Here is a 19,604-nt window from a genome sequence, read left to right as displayed (position 1 = left end):
TAATCACAGCTGTGCGTCCCTCTCATGTTATTACACTGCACTGAGTGACTCTGTGTGATGCAGGACATCAGACACAGCCTGCAGGGGGCAGCAGTGAGGCCTGGGTGCTTGTGCTTCTCACAGCTGTGTGTCCCTCTCATGTTATTACACTGCACTGAGTGACTCTGTGTGATGCAGGACATCAGACACTGCCTGCAGGGGGCAGCAGTGAGGCCTGGGTGGTTGTGAGATGGAGCAGTCTCAGTGCTAGGTGGTCGATCTGTCATCACCTGGGTGTACTATAACCCCGCCCCCAGCACGCCGCCTCCTCCGACGGCGGGCGCATGCGCAGTGATTGCGGGGCCCGCGCAGCCCAGGTCACCTGGAGACCGTTACCCGGGCAGCACCGACCGCGTCATAGCAACTTCCGGCCGCGGAGAGAGTCAGGTGAGAGCGGGGAGTACCGGGACCGGTCCGGGGGAGGGGTCTGTGTGTGAGCGATGTTACACGGTACACACTGCTCCCTCTATTTCCACCCCCATATAAAATCACTGCCCCATATACATCATCAGGTGATATAATTTCCCTATACATAACCTCTCTCCCATTACCCCCATCATATCATTACCCCTGTGCACCACGCGACATCATATCACTGCTCCCTATATATCCTGTGATATAACCCCTCTCTCTCTCCCACTGCCCCCTATATATCATGTGATGTCATCCCCCTATACTTCATGTGATATAACACCCCCCTGTATATCATGTGATATAACACCCCCCTGTATATCCTGTGATATAACACCCCTCTCTCCCACTGTCCCCTGTATATCATGTGATATAACACCCCTCTCTCCCACTGTCCCCTGTATATCATGTGATATAACACCCCTCTCTCCCACTGTCCCCTGTATATCATGTGATATAACACCCCTCTCTCCCACTGTCCCCTGTATATCATGTGATATAACACCCCTCTCTCCCACTGTCCCCTGTATATCATGTGATATAACACCCCTTTCTACTTCAGGGTCCATAGGGGGTCCACAGGGTTGACCTTGGGGTATAGGTTGGGAACCAAATCCGGGCACCACGCAGTTAAAGCTTTTAGCTCCCAGGATGCACTGGGTCCACTCTCCCTATAACCCCACCCCCAAGCCAGAGGCACCTCAGTTTAAGTTGGTGCCCGGCCGGAGTCGGGTCACCGTTACTGCAGGGGGGCTGCTTAGCAGCCCCTAAGCTTAAAATTTATTTTAAAAAGAGTTTTATTTTATTATTTTTTTACTACTCTTCAGAGCGGCAGCAGCAGACTGTCCAATGGACGTCTAAGCTGCCGCTCCTACACCCCGCCGGCGCTGCGACGCCAGTACAGATCTGGGGATCGCAGCGGGACCCCAGAGTCTGTACTAGCCGGGCTCTGGAGGAATCCCTGGGCTGCTGCCGGATCGACCGGGACAGGTAAGTCGCGTGGTCTCCGCTTGCGGTGATCCACGGGTGTATGCAGCCTTATGCCTCCGGTCTCTGGGGACAGACCGGAGGCGCTAGCGGTGGCGGCGGGCTCCCCCTCCATGGAGGTATACCCCGCGTGTCCACTAGCCCACCAGGGATTATAGCGGCAGCGGGAGCCGGCATCCCGGGGGGTTAATTGCTAGCCAGGGGAGGAAGCCTTCCCTGTCTAGCAGCTCCTCCCCTCAAGCTCAGCGCGCCTTTCAATACTACAGTCTGGCGTCGCTGAGCTGCTTCCTCCGTGCGCCACGCTTCCTCTGAGGTCTCCAGTGGCCATTATCTCGCGGTGGTGCTGCAGAACTCCTAGGATAATAGTGAGCCCAGTCCCCCTGCGTACCTGGCCATTATACAGTCTTTGCGGTAAGCAGAGCTATTTCGGCCAGCCTCACTATCTCAGCGAGGGACTGGTTGTTCTACTTTCTTTCTGGGGCAGTGACTGACTGGTCCTCATTTGCCTATACTCTGTCTCATCCCTGAATCAGGTTCCAAGGGTGCCTGGACTCAGGTGGAATCTTCCATGCTCCATCATCCGACGTTTGGAGCCTGGGGACTTTATGGTATATCTGAGTATTCAGGATATGTACCTACGGGTACATACAGAGCCCTCTCATCAGCATGGGTTCAGGTTTGCTGTGCCACAGCAACACTTGCAAGTTTCGGGCTCTGCCTTTTGGGACTGTCCTCAACTCCACCGGGGTTTACCAGCTTTATGGATTTTCGGACAGTTCACCTGTTCAGTGTATCCGAATGCTCCTTTATCTGGACGGCCTCCTGCTTTTAGCAGGATCACCGAGGTACTTTACCGCCAGATCAGGATAACCGTGGCTTCTTCTCGGCACAGATAATTAGTCAACGGAGAAAAAGTCCTCCCTGCATCCCTCACAGGGTATTCTTCATCTGGGAGCACTGCTGGATTCTCAGAATCTGAGAATTTTTTGGGCGTAAGACAAGATCTCCGCTCTTCAACTTGGAGTGTGCGGATGTCTACGCAGTCGACATATGTCATTACTCTTGATGATGCGCGGTCTACCAGAGTGTCTGTCTACCTTTTGGTAGGGTGGAATGTGCTCAGTTACTTTCCAGGCCTTGCCATAATTGACTCCTCTCCAGATGGATCGAGTTTTTTTCCATCGGATCGCTGTTCGAACGATGATGCTCTCTCCGGAGGCGAGTCTGTCTCTGTCCGGGTGGCTATGGCCATCTCGTCCAGGGTATTCTTTGCTACAGACAGTGTCTGGTCCGCATTCGTTTCGGGGCAGCTGGACGTCTGTCGCTTCCGCCCTGCCACTTAACTTGTTGGAACTTTAGGCTGTCTTGTGCCTTCACTCTGGCCTAACCCATATGTCACGGTAAACCTGCATAGGTTCAGTCCGACAGTGTCACAACAGTGGCTTCCATCTAGGCAACACTGGTAGTTGGGTGGCAATGACAGGAATGTCATACATTCTGACATAGTCCAAGGGTCTTCTCCTGGCCAACTCTGCAGTGTTCATTCCGGGAGCTCTCCATTGGGAAGCGGGCTTCCTCAGCCGTCACGACGTGCATCCCGGGAACTAGTCTCTTCTCCAAGAGAGATTTCAACTCCTGGTGAGCAGAGGGGGCCTCCCTGGGGTGATTGATCCTCATGGCCCTTCTGACTCTATCACACACCTACCCGTGTTACAGTCCAGCTCTAGGAGTACTGAAGCTACCTTCAGTGACTTTTTGTCAGTGAAGTGGTCCTTCCACTCTGTGTACCTGTGTCCTCCGGTCTCCTTTCTTCCTCGAGGTCTTCGGAAGTTTAATTTGAGACGGAGGGGCTTTCCTTCTGGGGGCTCCAGTTCATCCCAGACGTCACTGGTACTAAGATTTTCGGAGTCTCCTCATCGATGCTCCGTTCCTACTGCTTCACTATCTGGACCTGTTGTCTCAGGGTCCTTGTTTTTCCCTGGACCTGGATCGTTTGTCTTTGACTGCGCCCCTACTGTGGTCCTAGGGCTTCCCTGGCCCTGTCTTCATTGAGATGTTTAGAGCAGATAGGCCAGACTTTGCTGGGATCTGCCACAGTCTGTGGTATACATAATTCTTATGGTATCGTACCTGTCGATACGATCCTCCGGTGTCCAGGATTTCCAGATATTCTGGTATTCCTTCCGGCTGGCTTGGGTTTCACCCTCGGCCTGGCCTTCCTGGCAGTGCGGATCTCTACACTGTCGGTATGGTTAAGATATGGAATTGCTCCACTCTGGTATCCAGTTCATCCTTTGGTGTGTTTTCTGGATTATGCCTCCATTTGTCCTCCCTAGGGACTCCTTGGGAGTTAGTAGTGGTTCTTCGTTCCCTCCGGGGACAGTCGATGGAACCGCTGGTTGTGATAGCCATTACATGGTCTATTGCTTAGGCTCTCTCTTTCTCTCAGGGTGTTTATATTAACCAGGAGAGTGTCTGAATTGGGAGCGTTCTCATGTGGCTCCCTCTTCTGGAGGGCATCATGTCAGGGTATGAGTCCCTTGTATATCATGTGATGTCATCCCCTATACTTCATGTGATATAACATCCCCCCTATATATCATGTGATATAACACCCCTCTCTCCCGTTGTCCCCTGTATATCATGTGATATAACACCCCTCTCTCCCGCTGTCCCCTGTATATCACGTGATATAACACCCCTCTCTCCCGCTGTCCCCTGTATATCACGTGACATAACACCCCTCTCTCCCGCTGTCCCCTGTATATCACGTGACATAACACTCCCCTCTAGCCACACCCCCTATGCACCACCACGCCCCCCAACTATGCCATCCTGGCTGCCCCCTCCCAGAGGCAAGCATGTCTTGTATCACTTAGTTCTCAATGCAGAAGCTGCAGCCAGACTGAGTGGTTCAAACCATCGATGGTTCGCCATAGATTGTTAATTTACCATCGATGATTATCAATGATGGTGACCATCGATGGAAACCCACCAATGGACATCTCTATAACACAGAGAGAGACACTACAAGACAAGTCTGAATTTGCCAGTTGCATGGTTAGTGCAAGAAGGGTTCAACTGCTGTACTTCATATTTTTTTTTACTCCTGTTCCCAAGGGCATCCCAAAATGAAAGTTATACCAAAGTGAGATTGTATTTAAGTGCATAACATACTTTATTTACTAAAAAATAAAAAATACACTTTTTTAGATATTCAAGGTCGAAGTTCACATCATGTGACCTTGAAATGTAAAAGTCAATATTTAAATATGAAACTATTCTTTATAAAAACTATGGCCCCTTAGCTTCAAAACAAGACCAACATGAAAGTTCTACCACAATTAGAAACAAAGTTATGATTGGTTTTATTTGACCTTACAGCATAAATGTGACATTTTGTAATGTTTGCAGCCCTGTTACATGAGCACCGTGTATCACTGGGGGCTAACATTTTACATATGAAAGTTGCTTTATGTCGTCTATTATCCTACCAAATTTCATGAAAATCTGAGATGGTCGGGTTGAAAAGTTACTTTTTTTGTGATAATTTGGCATGGAATGATCCTATACTTCATGTGATATAACACCCCTCTCTCCCACTGTCCCTATACATCATGTGATGTCATCCCCCTATATATCATGTGATGTCATCCCCCTATACTTCATGTATACTTACACTGCCCCCTATATATCATGTGATCTAACACCCCTCTCTCCCACTGTCCCCTATGTCATGTGATGTCATCCCCCTATACTTCATGTATACTTACAGTGCCCCCTATATATCATGTGATATAACACCCCTCTCTCCCACTGTCCCCTATATATCATGTGATGTCATCCCCCTATACTTCATGTATACTTACACTACCCCCTATATATCATGTGATCTAACACCCCTCTCTCCCACTGTCCCCTATATATCATGTGATGTCATCCCCCTATACTTCATGTATACTTACACTGCCCCCTATATATCATGTGATCTAACACCCCTCTCTCCCACTGTCCCCTATATATCATGTGATGTCATCCCCCTATACATGTATACTTCCACTGCCCCCTATATATCATGTGATATAACACCCCTCTCTCCCACTGCCCCTATATATCATGTGATAGAACACCCCTCTCTCCCACTGTCCCCTATATATCATGTGATGTTACCCCCTATACCTCATGTGATGTCACCCCTCTCTCCCACTGCCCCCTATATATCATGTGATGTCATTGCCCTATACTTCATGTGATGTCACACCTCTCTCTCCCACTACCCCTATATATCATGTGATGTCACACCTCTCTCCCACTGCCCCTATATATCATGTGATGTCATTACCCTATACTTCATGTGATGTCACACCCCTCTCTCCCACTGCCCCCTATATAGCATGTGATGTCATTACCCTATACTTCATGTGATGTCATACCCCTCTCTCCCACTGCCCCTATATATCATGTGATGTCACACCTCTCTCTCCCACTGCCCCTATATATCATGTGATGTCATCCCCCTATACTTCATGTGATGTCACACCTCTCCCACTGCCCCCTATATATTATGTGATGTCATTACCCTATACTTCATGTTATGTCACACCCCTCTCTCCCACTGCCCCTATATATCATGTGATGTCATTGCCCGGCAGAAACAGCCTACCGCCCGGCACTTTCCCCCACTGACCCCCGCTGTGGAACGCTGGCCTCTGAAGTGACCGGAGGCTAAAGAAGCCCCCGATCGCTTCAGAGGCAAGCGTTCCCAGTGATGCACTCGTCACCCGAGACGTGAGGAGCCTACCCACGCGCCTGCTGGATCTAGTTAGATCCAGTCAGTGCGAGGCAATGGGAGTGGGAGCTGCCAGCAAGTAAAGGTAAGTTCTGGGGCTGGGACCAGGGCCAGGACCTGCATAAGGGGCACTATTTAAACCTGAGGGCACTGCATAAGGGGCCAGCCTGGGGGCACTACATAAGGGACCAGTCTGGGGGCACTACTTAGGGGCACTACTTCAGCCTGGGGGCACTGCATAAGGGCAAAGCTAAACTACAGGGGGCACTGTATAAAGGGCACAAATACAGGGGGCACTGCATATGGGGATAACTACAGGGGGCACTGCATAATGGGTACTTTTGACTGAGAGCCAGTGGGGGAGCAGCCTGAGACCTGTCGGGCTGGTTGGTAAGGGAGATACCCCTTTTCTATGTGGTTAATGCACCTTACTGTAATGGGTGAGCAATGACGTCTCCCCAGATCCCTGTTACCGGTACATTCATCAATATTCAACCAAGTCAGGTTACTTTTAAGAATGTTATAAATATGTCTGTAATTGTTATTAAACACAATTAATATATTGATTTAATTTTTACAATAATAGAGGTATATTGAAGAGTTGGGAAATAATATTGTCAGATTTAACCTTCCGTGAACCAGGTGGAAAAAAATCAGCATGGTCAACTATGTGGGGTATATCATACCCCATGCTGTACTGCCCCATAAGTATACTAATTAAATACAACAGGAATTCTGACTGTCATACCATCGATTCTGGTCCCTTAAGGTAGAAAAATAAGACAAAATAATAAAAAGAGAAACTTTTTAATCTTTTAAAACAAGAAAACAATAATAAAACTTTTTTACGAACTAAATTTATAGGTAACTTCTAGCAACAACTTTTTTGGAACAGGTTTGAATCACAATCGTTCGTCAAAAATTAAACTTATGAACAATTAGAAATTATTAAAACAAACTTAGGGCCTGAGTCAGAGCCGGACGCTATTTGCGGTCGTTCGTTCAGAAAAAGGGGCTGGCTATTCAAATGAACCGTTCGCTCTTTGCGGTCTGTTCACGCCTCTATGTCTGAACGAGCGAACAAAACTTGCGGTCGTTTTTTGGATAACTACGCCCCCTGGCCGCTCGCATCCTATGTCATGTCCGCTATTTAATAGATTAATCGAGTACATCGACCAGCGTATGAACTGCTCGCTATTCTTGTGGTTGGTTTTTCCTACCACTATATTGCGAGCAGTTCTGGCTATAAAACAACCAGGTGACGTGGTCAATGACGCTGCTGTATTAATTATGCACACCCATAAAACGCCCGTTTTGACCTTTAAGAACGCCTGCGATCGGATCTCCACTCCCCGTTTTCAAGCACCTTCCCCTGTTACCACCCACATACGCCTCCTCCTGTCACTCAAAATAGCAGGCATTCGCTATATAACGAACAAACGATTTTCGGCCGCACTGACTGGTTCGCGCATGCGTATTACAATCCGTACGCATGCGCAGTTGGGCAAACATCGCTCGGAACGAACGAGCGGCCGCTTACGAGCGGCTCTGAATCAGGCCCTTAATCTACTGAGGTCTTAATGAGATCACTTTTAGCTGGCATCAAGGCCGGTGCCAAACCAGGTGGGGTATGAGAAGCCCACATGCACTTTCCGCACGTGAACTTGCTGCACAAGTGCACGCAGAAGTAAACCGCCGTCACTACACACTGGCAACGCCGCAACTCCAGCTACATGAAAAGGCAACTTGGGCGCAGTATTTAAAAAAAAAAAAAAAGTTATAGGAGTTTAAAAGTGCTGGAGTATGTCACACCGCACCTAGGTCACCGAAGGTTAAATATATCAATACGTTAATGAAAACTGGTGCTGGAAAAAGTTTCGGTAACCACGGTCACCATAAACATTTCTATCCTGTACTAGAATCTTGTTGCTTTATAATACCCCCCCCCTCCCCCTACATTAAACCTTGTATAAAAATGACAATGTACAGTGATGTAATATAATGGTTGTAGCATGTTACTTGGTCCCTACATTCCCCACGTATACTGCACCCATCTTACCCTACATAACACAAATAGGTTGTAGTATTGCAGGAATAGGCCCGGGCACGAGCCCCAGGGCGGATCGTCATCCTATCAATGCTTGCTCTGTTTTCTCTCTCCTCCTGCCGCTAACCGGATTACAGGGTATGGCAGCTTGCGAGGAATTCACGGTGTACGAAGATGAAGTCAGGTAACGCATTGCCTGCTACATAGAGATGTCTGCGATCTGCCCCCCCCCCCCCCTGCGTAGTTAGTGCTCCGTAATGTGTACCTGCAGGACTGTCAGCCCTGTATCTTCCAGTGTCCCCTTCCTGTATCCACATCCCCATGGCTCTGTCCCAGCCAGTGATGGGGAAGGTAACGCAGCCAGCAGTGTGTACAGCACCGAGCCCCTATACAATGTGCTGAGTCCTCTCCATGCACATAATCCGTCTCCTGCTGTAATCTGGCTGCTGTTATTACTGTATAAGCTGCGATCATTACACCATTCACAAGTTTGTCTCTGTCACCTCTGCAGATCCCGGTACAGCCGGCTGGAGAAAATGACAGACCTGGTGGCCGTGTGGGAGGTCGCGCTCAGTGACGGCATCCATAAGATCGAGTTTGAACACGGGACCACGTCGGGGAAGCGGGTCGTGTACGTGGACGGGAAGGTAATATCACTGTGCAGGGGAAATGGTATCACCGTCTGCAGATTACATGAGACGGGAAGGTGATGTCACTGTGCAGGGGAAATGGTATCACCGCCTGCAGATTACATGAGACGGGAAGGTGATGTCACTGTGCAGGGGAAATGGTGTCACCGCCTGCAGATTACATGAGATGAGAAGGTGATGTCACTGTGCGGGGGAAATGGTATCACCCCCTGCAGATTACATGAGACGGGAAGGTGATGTCACTGTGCAGGGGAAATGGTATCACCGCCTGCAGATTACATGACACGGGAAGGTGATGTCACTGTGCAGGGGAAATGGTATCACCGCCTGCAGATTACATGAGACGGGAAGGTGATGTCACTGTGCAGGAGAAATGGTATCACTGCCTGCAGATTACATGAGATGGGAAGGTGATGTCACTGTGCAGGGGAAATGGGATCACCGCCTGCAGATTACATGAGATGGGAAGGTGATGTCACTGTGCAGGGGAAATGGGATCACCGCCTGCAGATTACATGAGATGAGAAGGTGATGTCACTGTGCGGGGGAAATGGGATCACCGCCTGCAGATTACATGAGATGGGAAGGTGATGTCACTGTGCAGGGGAAATGGTATCACCGCCTGCAGATTACATGAGACGGGAAGGTGATGTCACTGTGCGGGGGAAATGGTATCACCGCCTGCAGATTACATGAGATGGGAAGGTGATGTCACTGTGCAGGGGAAATGGGATCACCGCCTGCAGATTACATGAGATGAGAAGGTGATGTCACTGTGCAGGGGAAATGGGATCACTGCCTGCAGATTACATGAGATGGGAAGGTGATGTCACTGTGCGGGGGAAATGGTATCACCGCCTGCAGATTACATGAGACGGGAAGGTGATGTCACTGTGCAGGGGAAATGGTATCACCGCCTGCAGATTACATGAGATGGGAAGGTGATGTCACTGTGCAGGGGAAATGGGATCACCGCCTGCAGATTACATGAGATGAGAAGGTGATGTCACTGTGCGGGGGAAATGGGATCACCGCCTGCAGATTACATGAGATGGGAAGGTGATGTCACTGTGCAGGGGAAATGGTATCACCGCCTGCAGATTACATGAGACGGGAAGGTGATGTCACTGTGCGGGGGAAATGGTATCACCGCCTGCAGATTACATGAGATGGGAAGGTGATGTCACTGTGCAGGGGAAATGGGATCACCGCCTGCAGATTACATGAGATGAGAAGGTGATGTCACTGTGCAGGGGAAATGGGATCACTGCCTGCAGATTACATGAGATGGGAAGGTGATGTCACTGTGCGGGGGAAATGGTATCACCGCCTGCAGATTACATGAGACGGGAAGGTGATGTCACTGTGCAGGGGAAATGGTATCACCGCCTGCAGATTACATGAGACGGGAAGGTGATGTCACTGTGCAGGGGAAATGGTATCACCGCCTGCAGATTACATGAGATGGGAAGGTGATGTCACTGTGCGGGGGAAATGGTATCACCGCCTGCAGATTACATGAGACTGGAAGGTGATGTCACTGTGCGGGGGAAATGGTATCACCGCCTGCAGATTACATGAGACGGGAAGGTGATGTCACTGTGCAGGGGAAATGGTATCACCGCCTGCAGATTACATGAGATGGGAAGGTGATGTCACTGTGCAGGGGAAATGGGATCACCGCCTGCAGATTACATGAGATGAGAAGGTGATGTCACTGTGCGGGGGAAATGGGATCACCGCCTGCAGATTACATGAGATGGGAAGGTGATGTCACTGTGCAGGGGAAATGGTATCACCGCCTGCAGATTACATGAGACGGGAAGGTGATGTCACTGTGCGGGGGAAATGGTATCACCGCCTGCAGATTACATGAGATGGGAAGGTGATGTCACTGTGCAGGGGAAATGGGATCACCGCCTGCAGATTACATGAGATGAGAAGGTGATGTCACTGTGCAGGGGAAATGGGATCACTGCCTGCAGATTACATGAGATGGGAAGGTGATGTCACTGTGCGGGGGAAATGGTATCACCGCCTGCAGATTACATGAGACGGGAAGGTGATGTCACTGTGCAGGGGAAATGGTATCACCGCCTGCAGATTACATGAGACGGGAAGGTGATGTCACTGTGCAGGGGAAATGGTATCACCGCCTGCAGATTACATGAGATGGGAAGGTGATGTCACTGTGCGGGGGAAATGGTATCACCGCCTGCAGATTACATGAGACTGGAAGGTGATGTCACTGTGCAGGGGAAATGGGATCACCGCCTGCAGATTACATGAGATGGGAAGGGTCATTCTGTGTCAAACCAACACACTGATTTCACCTCACCAGCTCAGATTTTGTTAAACTTTGTAAATGGTGGACTGCTTATGTGATGGACAAGAATGAAGATGAAGACAAATTAAAAGTGAGCTTCCTTCATCCAGCTGGACCTTCACCATCATTCTTCTATCCAAGGAAGCCTGATGTACTATGGATATCTCTAATAGATGTCTTATGCAAAGTCCACCCTATAACTCCACCTGGAAGAATTTATGTCCTGTCTCCTGATGACACTTTAATAACCACTGAGACATTGTCAGACTATCTTCAGGTAACATTGACTGACTAATACAATGTCAAGTATTTCTGTTCAACTTGATTTATATAATTAAACTAATGAAGCCATCAAATCTTTTATTAGTATTTATTACCTATTACTATTTGTAATACACCCGGCTTTTTTTTTAATAAACTACCTTGCTTTAAAATTATTTTTAACTATGAACCCATTATCCTCCCGCTTTTACATTTTGACAAACATTTAACATTAGTATACTGTAGACTATTTCCAGAATTTTTTATTTTTTTTCACTTTTTTGTCAACGTACTTTTTGAGATAATCATGATCAAAAATTTCCGTTTGAATTTGGAAAAAGTTTTTCCTCACAAAGCCTATAGTGTTGTATATCATCGGAAAGGGCATAAAAAGCACAGTAAAATGACACCACTCCGACCTCTCTAGCGTAATTAGCAGCGCTGCTATGGCGATTTGAAAATTATGCTGGTTGCGCATTTTTGACAGATTTTTGAAAACTGTACATATTTTGGAAACGGCATGAGATATTTACATAATATTTTGTATTTTTCTTAGACTTCATATATGGAGAGTATATACCAAAGTTGAAAAAAGTCCGAGCTGGTGAGGTAAAATTTTACCAAAAAGTGTGTTGATGTGACGCGGAATGGCGCGGAAGATGAAAATGTTGCTGTGAAAAAATCTACTCCTTGAACTTTTATCATTTAATAAAAATGTTTTTTTTTCCATGTTGTGTGCGAAAGCTCCTCCTGTACGAGTAATGTCGCTGATGCGCAGGATGAGTGTGCAGAGCAGCTTTAGTGTCTGGTGATTTATTGTTTTACATAACGTATATAATTTTAATATTCCCATCAATATTTTACACTACCAGTTGAGAAGATGCAGTGTATAAAGTTACATGTCCTGATATTGGGGAAATATACTGAGCAGCAGTCTAGCATAGGATGCCGGATGCCTGATCTGCAGATTGCAATCTGTAAACTGAAACCAAATGCACCAGGTACTGGTTTACCTGGAATTGGTATGAAATACCGGCGGCCGCATGGCCGGCGGTTCGATTCCCGGCAGCGGCAGCCCGACATCAGCAGAGATCCCGGCAGCGGAAGCCCGACAGCGCTGGAAATACCGATCGTGGATAGGTGAGTATCTACTAACCTAACCTAACCCCCCTAACCCTCCTTAGGGGTGCCTAACCCTAACCTCCCCCCCAAGTGCCTAACCCTAACCGCCCCCTTCCCTGCTGCCTAAACCTAAGTCCCCCCCCCGGGGTGCCTAACCCTAACCCTCCCTCCCCCTAGCCTAACCCTCCCGGGGAGCCCTAAACCTAACCCCCCCCGCGGCTGTCCGCTCGCGGCGCCCGGCATCACTACAATCGGGATGCCGGGCGCCGGTCTCCCGGCGTCGGGGAAATGCCGGGCGTCTACATCTAGACGCCCGGCATTTCACCCTTGCCGGGATATGACAGTCGGGAAGCCGGCTGCCGGTATTTAGGCAGTCGGCTTCCCGATTGCATACCCGTTTACCCTCCCTTCCCCTTTACCGTACCTGTGTGTGATAACTAAACAAAAGCAAGGGCTGGTAGCTGATGTATTTTCTCATCATCAGTGATGGATAGTAGTTTGTTACATGATCCAGTAAACCTCAGGATTGCCAATATCATGATTGCTCCTGTTGGATTCTCTCCCCTCCTTGCACGTCCCTACGACTGACCGTTTACAGCAAACACTTGTTCCCATCTCCCGACTGCCCTGTGTCAGTGATCGGCTCACAAGTCAGCAGCCCTGATCCATTGCTCAGTAAGAAATCGGCCACACTACCAGAAACAGGCAGGTTTCTATAGGCAGGGCTCTGGCAGACGAGACTCGACGCGCTTTGAACTGTTTGGATGGTCAGAACAGCAAACAGTACAGTAAGGGGCATATTTACTAAAGGTCGATTTTAAATCGATGAAAATAGATCAACATTGATAATTGTGTTTCTGGGGCAAAATCACACATTTACTAACAGATAAGTTTTGATTAGCTTTTTTTTTTTTTTTTTTTATCTGTTAGTAAATGTGTGACTTAGCTCCAGAAACACATCGATTTTGATTGTTAAATCGATTAAAATTGATATTTAGCAAATATACTCCTAAGGGGGGTATCCAATTAGCAGCGCTAAAGTAGCGCTGCTAATTGATCGTGGCGGGACTATCCAACAAGGCCCGATGCCGACATTTATTGGGGATTTTGTTTTGCCTGCCTACCATGATAAGCTGTTTTCGCCCGATTACGGCAATGAAAATACATTGGTCCGTGACTTTTTGCGGATCCTATGTGTTTTCGTGAGGAAAAACAGAAAATTTTTGCACCTACAAATGGGGTTTAATTGGATAAAGCAAAAAAAAACATTGTCCGAAAATTTTTCGCAGCTAATGGGGTAACCGGCCTCAGTGTTTAGTGAGACAATAATGACTTATTTATTATGGGGGCAACAATACTATATTTATTGATTAAGGAGCCAATATTTATTATTTCAGTACAGAGGCAACACTATTTTATTTATTTATGATGGGGGCACCATTTATTCTGCACACTTGTGGTATAATACGTTCCAGCATCTCTTTTTTTTTTCCCCTGGTGGTTTGAAACCGGCACCTTTTTTTTACTTGGCATGAGATTAAGTTTGTGCGGTTTTGCCTTTGGTAATTTGCATGTTTCCAAACCGCACATAAAACTGCCAAAAGACAAGACACTTTAATAAATGTGCCCCATTGAGTCCTCCTTATTCCCCTTTTCCCGTTTCTGTGTCCCAGGAGATCATCCGGAAGGATTGGATGTTTAAGTTGGTGGGGAAGGAGACCTTTCCAGTGGGGACTTCTCAGGCGAAGGCCACGATTAACATTGATGCAGTCAGTGGCTTTGCATACGAGTACACGTTGGAGGTGAACGGGAAGAGTCTGAAGAAGTACATGGAGAACCGGTCTAAGACCACCAACACCTGGGTGGTACATGTGGATGGAGAGGATTGCCGGGTGGTTCTAGGTAAGGGGTACCACTCCACCTGCAGATACTGGAGCCATATGTTCTCCCGGGGCAGGGATTACCATGTCTAGGAGAATATACATATTGGTATATGGTGGAGATAAACAAGACTGCGAAGAAATGCGTCTGCAGAAATGAATAAATATTGATAACCCTAGGGATAAATAAGCCAGCCATTGTGTCTCTATAAGAGCCCTGTACAGCAGTCACGCTCACCTGGTGATCTGTATCCTTATATACCAGTGATTCCCAACCTCGGTCCTCAAGGCACACTAACCATCCTGGTTTTAGTGATATCCATGGTTGAGCACAGATGGTTAAATCAAAATAACTCTGGTACTAATTAAGTCACCTGTGCTCAGGTATGGTTAACCTTAAAACCTGGACTGTTGGTGTGCCTTGAGGACCGTGGTTGGGAACCCCTGCTCTATACACTCAGTTATCCTGGCTCACACTCCCTAGAAGCACCAGAGCAGAGAGCGACACCCCAGGCAGGACAGAGGAACTGCACGGGCTGTGACAGGTGCATGGTGCTAGAAGCACCAGAGCAGAGAGTGACACCCCAGGCAGGACAGAGAAACTGCACGGGCTGTGGCAGGTGCAGGGGGCTAGAATGAACACTACAGTGCTTTTCCCAGCAGTCAGACCTACAAGTCTTCTAAATGCAGCCTGTGCCCTATCCAATGTACGCAGGCTCCACAGCCATCCGCCCTGCAGTTGTTGCAGAGTTTTCATCGTCATGTTATCGTGCACATAAAGTTGTTGGGTGTTATGATATAAATACGGCCCCACGTGTCCTGTTCCCAAAGCAATTTATTGCTGCAGAAATGTCTTACCTGAGCTGTAACACACAGTGGAGACATTTAGAAATGGGTAACTGTATAAAAGCTGGTATCGCTAATAGCAACCACTCAGGCACTTGTCCTCATCTTCTGATTATTACTATAAGACAGAATCCGGTAGCTGTGGGGACAGCACATTTACTGCACAGTTACCTATGGAGAGTTACCAGGTATGTGCCCCATGCAGTACCTTTTCCAGCATATATGTGGCGCTGTCTCCTAATTCTGCACAATATATTCCGGGCAGAGGAAAGCCGCCTCCGTGGTCACACGGCATAGTACAAGTCCTAGGAAATATACCCAACAATCAATCACTGAATCATTTCCTCTCCTCACCAATGTTTCTAACGTATTCCTGCTCTAGATGTTACTGGCCATTGGTATTATTTTATAGGACGATTGTTCACGTTATTGCTGTCTAAGGGTAATGAGGAAAGAATAGAGGCAGATGAGACAGGACTGGGTGAATGGTGGGCAATGATAGGTACCAGCAGGAGGCGCTGTTGGGACCTGGTCGTGTGGAGCCAGATTATAATTGTTGATTTATTACTTTTTTCCTCTCCTTTCAGAGAAAGACACGATGGATGTCTGGTGTAATGGCAAGAAGATGGAGACTGCGGTAGGTAGACTGTGATCTGATTCCCTCCATTTTAGTTACACTACTAATATCCAACACTAAATGTGACATTTTATGCGAAACGCCACATAACTTCCCCATGTATATTAGCAGCGCGGTAAATGTTATACAGCAACTCGTACCGGGTGTGGTTTCAGGATAGTAACTTATACAAACATTCGGCTATTGGGAGAGTCCTGTATGGAGAAGAGATGGTCATAAGACCCATCCTATGGCTAATGGAATCCATGCGCTGAGCGACCCGACCGTGTGTACTGGCTGAATCAGAAAGAGACGCCCATTCGTGGCCGGATCGGACAGAGCCCTGTTATTGTGATTGGACTGTGACTTATTTACGGTCAGATGTGGCCATCGTCTGACACAAAAGACGCGTTTATCAGGATCAGTTTTCTTTATAGGCCCATAGACACCGCAGTGTCCCCAAACCAAGTATCTGACATTAATACACAGGCATCAGTCCGTGTATTACTGAGCGGAGTAATATATAGTAAGTAACTGGGGGGTTTATACTGATTATGTCCATCATCCTAATGGCTGGGTCCCTGCCAAACACGTAACAGAAAAATGTTTTTACTGTTTATTATAACCCGAGTCTATAAATGTGTTTAAGTTGAAACCTATAACAAACAGACTACTCACCTAGTGATCCATTGGGGCCTGGCAGTGTCAGACCGCCTCTCCCCCAGTCCCAGAGGCCTCCCAGACCCTCAGCCAAGGGTCTAATGAATCTCTGCACGTGGGGGACAAACACCCCCACCCTAGAGTAAATGTAATATAAAATGACCAGGCTGACCACGGGTGCACATAAGAGGTATAGCCTGGATTGGTGAAGGCTGAATTACACCCCCCCTCCACCCGGTGTGTACAAACTGTATATAAGGGCAGATAGCTCATGTATTTACCCATCATAGGCAGCGGCACCCTCCTGTAGCTGACAGCGCTCATGCTCTCAGTGACGCAGCGAGCGGCTTATTTGTGAGCAGTGTATGACGACCAGGAAAACCTCCGCAAAGCGTAGGGGGATGGGTGCCCTCCGCCCTCGCATCACAATACTCTCTTCCACTGCGCTGCAGGAGGAACCTTAATAGCAGGTGCTACTCTAACAAAATAGACACTGAGGGGTCTAGTTACTAAGCAGTGTTAGGAGACAGAGTGAAAAGTGATAAGGTATCAGCCAATCAGCTCCCAACTGTCATTTTTCAAACACAGCCTGTGAGATGACAGGTGGGAGCTGATTGGCTGGCACCTTATCACTTTCTTATCACTTTTCACTCTGTCTCCTAAGTGACTTAAGGACGCCATACATCTGCAATTGATTGTGTATAAAAATCTTTGCCTTTTTCAATCGATTGCAAATTGCAATCGATCTCTGATGTATGGGGGCCTTTACAGTTGTGTTTAGTATCTGGCTTCCTTCATGCGTTCTAGCAATCTCACCAATTCCAAACATCCAGGATTTTCTGTCTCCTCCTCCTCAGGTTGGAAGGTGATATTGAATTTCCTCCTGCTTTACTATAAGACACCATTGTTCCACCTGGCTTTTAAATACCCGTGTCAGGTAACGCTGCATTGTGAGAGTGTAATTACTGGTCGTATCTTATGGTGCATACACACGGTCAGATTTTTCCTTCACATCTGAACGATAACGATTTAAAAATCGTTCAGTCGTTCATATCTGAAGGAAAATCTGACACATCTGACATGCCTGAACGATGGACGATGAACGATGCGCGTTCCCGATGGTCACATAACGATATCTGACATCTGATGTGTTTGCAGTCAGACTTGGACGATTTCCATTCATTTTAATGCAGTCAAAAATCGTTCATAGTTCAAATCGTTCAAAACTTTGGTAAAATCGTTCATCTTACAAATCTGACAGTGTGTATGCTCCATTAGTAATGCGACGTCTCGTTGCTGTCTAATTTTGCTAATGATTGGCTCTCTGGAGTCCTCTCAGCTGTCACATCATTACGAGACTAATCTTGCATGATCTTTATAGCTACGGTAGGATTACATATATGCTGCAGAGTATTTTGATTACCAGCGCTGACCGCATAGTAACACGAGGGACTTATAGAGCAATAAGTGGTAAACCATGAAGTGATGGGCACGCCACTTGTGCGAAACAGACCAGCGCCTTCTGAATTAATTACATTTTGTATTAGATACCTTTATGTAATTGCATGGTAAGTTTGGATTTGGCCTTGTCACCATTCCCCCATGTCTTATCTCTACAGGGTGAGTTTGTAGACGATGGCACCGAAACTCACTTCAGCATCGGGGATCACGACTGCTGCATCAAGGCTGTGAGCAGCGGCAAACGCAGGGAAGGCATCATCCATATGCTGATCGTGGATGAGCGGGAAATCCCGGAGAGCGTGGAGTAACTCTCTCACCATGTATCGCTCTAAGTAATAATCAGGGAATCCTTCTTCTGTGTAACCTCTAGCACTGTGCGTAGTGCCCCCTGGTGGGCTTAGATGGCTAGTGCCCTTTTCCCCATATGCGTGTGGTTATGTATTGCTGTACCGGACTTAGACCATATGGAATATGAGGTTTCTGGATAGGGGTTATATAGTTATTCCTAATACGAGTCAGCCGTTTCCTATCATGTTCATTGGTCGGTGACCTGGGAAGAGGTTACTCATTAAATCGTAAATTTAGGTTATAGAGTTGGCGATTAGGGTGTTTGATATTGGGTCTGTCCGCTCATCTGCTCATAGGATGGGGACAGATCTGGCACCAGACACGAACTGTGTTTCCCAGGTGCCATAGGCCGATAGCTGAGGGTTCTGATAATGTAATAATCTCCTTTGACTAGCTGTGGTCTCTGGGCCCAGGAGCTTTCACCTTAATACGGATGTTTGTCAGTAGGAAGGCTTTGATCATACTGATACTGTTAGATGCCTTTTTTTTTTTTTTTAGTTACTGGACTTTTGACAGGTGCACTGAAAGCAAATAGTTATTATATCTGGTGACATGAGAAAGATTTGCAGAATACCAGGGTGAGTCAGGAGCCCAGTTCCCGTAATACGAGCACGCAGGGCACGTCTGCATGGTAAAACGTACATTAATGCTCTTACAATGCAGATTCATTTGGCCACACAAAAATCTTTCTATCGGTCAGGATCCTGAATATTAATGTTTTGTTTCATCAAAAAAACTGATCCTGGAGTTTAGCGCAGTCTGCGGGTCCCACGGTGGGATTATAATGACTTTGAGCCATAGACCATGATAGTGCGTGAGAGATATTTCCATGTATACAATGTTACATACATTTTATGATGTAAATATTTCAACATGTTTTAGGATTTTGATACTTTTAATTATTCCTATAAAGTTCCTGTTTTATTGTTGAACTGTATTTCTTTTTATGTCTTTTTACTCTCTACTGTATGTAATATTATTTTCCATGGGTTGGAGACCGGAAGGTTACAGCACAACGGAGCCTATAATGTGATGCGTTCTTAGATGATATAACAGGCCGCGTTCAGTTCCCGCTGGCTGTCATGTTGAATTAAACCAATAAACCTATTTTGCTATTTATTTCCAGAAGAGTAAACTTTACTGAATCAGAAAAGTATTCAG

The 19,604-nt window shown here is 47.2% G+C and overlaps 1 protein-coding gene across 2 annotated transcripts; it reads left to right on the top strand.

The window, feature by feature from the left end:
* Positions 1–300: 300 nt before the first annotated feature.
* Positions 301–19,562, top strand: FAIM (Fas apoptotic inhibitory molecule). 2 transcript variants are annotated; one of them, XM_088475478.1, is made up of 6 exons: positions 301–426; positions 8,411–8,457; positions 8,785–8,920; positions 14,306–14,534; positions 15,946–15,995; positions 18,254–19,562. In XM_088475478.1, exons 2-6 carry the CDS (start codon positions 8,414–8,416, stop codon positions 18,401–18,403), a joined length of 609 nt encoding a protein of 202 aa, XP_088331604.1. In that variant the 5' UTR covers positions 301–426; positions 8,411–8,413; the 3' UTR covers positions 18,404–19,562. The 2 variants fall into 2 exon arrangements, with proteins under 2 accessions (XP_088331604.1, XP_088331605.1); XM_088475479.1 differs by lacking the exon at positions 8,411–8,457.
* Positions 19,563–19,604: the final 42 nt, after the last annotated feature.

This window comes from Taudactylus pleione, unplaced genomic scaffold, assembly GCF_031769625.1.
Source record: "Taudactylus pleione unplaced genomic scaffold, aTauple2 ptg000173l, whole genome shotgun sequence".
Lineage (NCBI taxonomy): Eukaryota > Metazoa > Chordata > Amphibia > Anura > Myobatrachidae > Taudactylus > Taudactylus pleione.
Note: the sequence above shows the minus strand (reverse complement) of the source record. Positions and strands in the feature narration are given on the sequence as shown.

What these genes read in the sequence shown, in the direction of transcription:
- FAIM (XM_088475478.1), top strand. Translation starts at nt 8,414, where the DNA reads ATGGCAGCTTGCGAGGAATTCACGGTGTACGAAGATGAAGTCAG. An exon ending in TCGTGTACGTGGACGGGAAG is followed by an intron (nt 8,921 to 14,305) that starts GTAATATCACTG and finishes TCTGTGTCCCAG; the next exon opens with GAGATCATCCGGAAGGATTG. An exon ending in GGATTGCCGGGTGGTTCTAG is followed by an intron (nt 14,535 to 15,945) that starts GTAAGGGGTACC and finishes CTCTCCTTTCAG; the next exon opens with AGAAAGACACGATGGATGTC.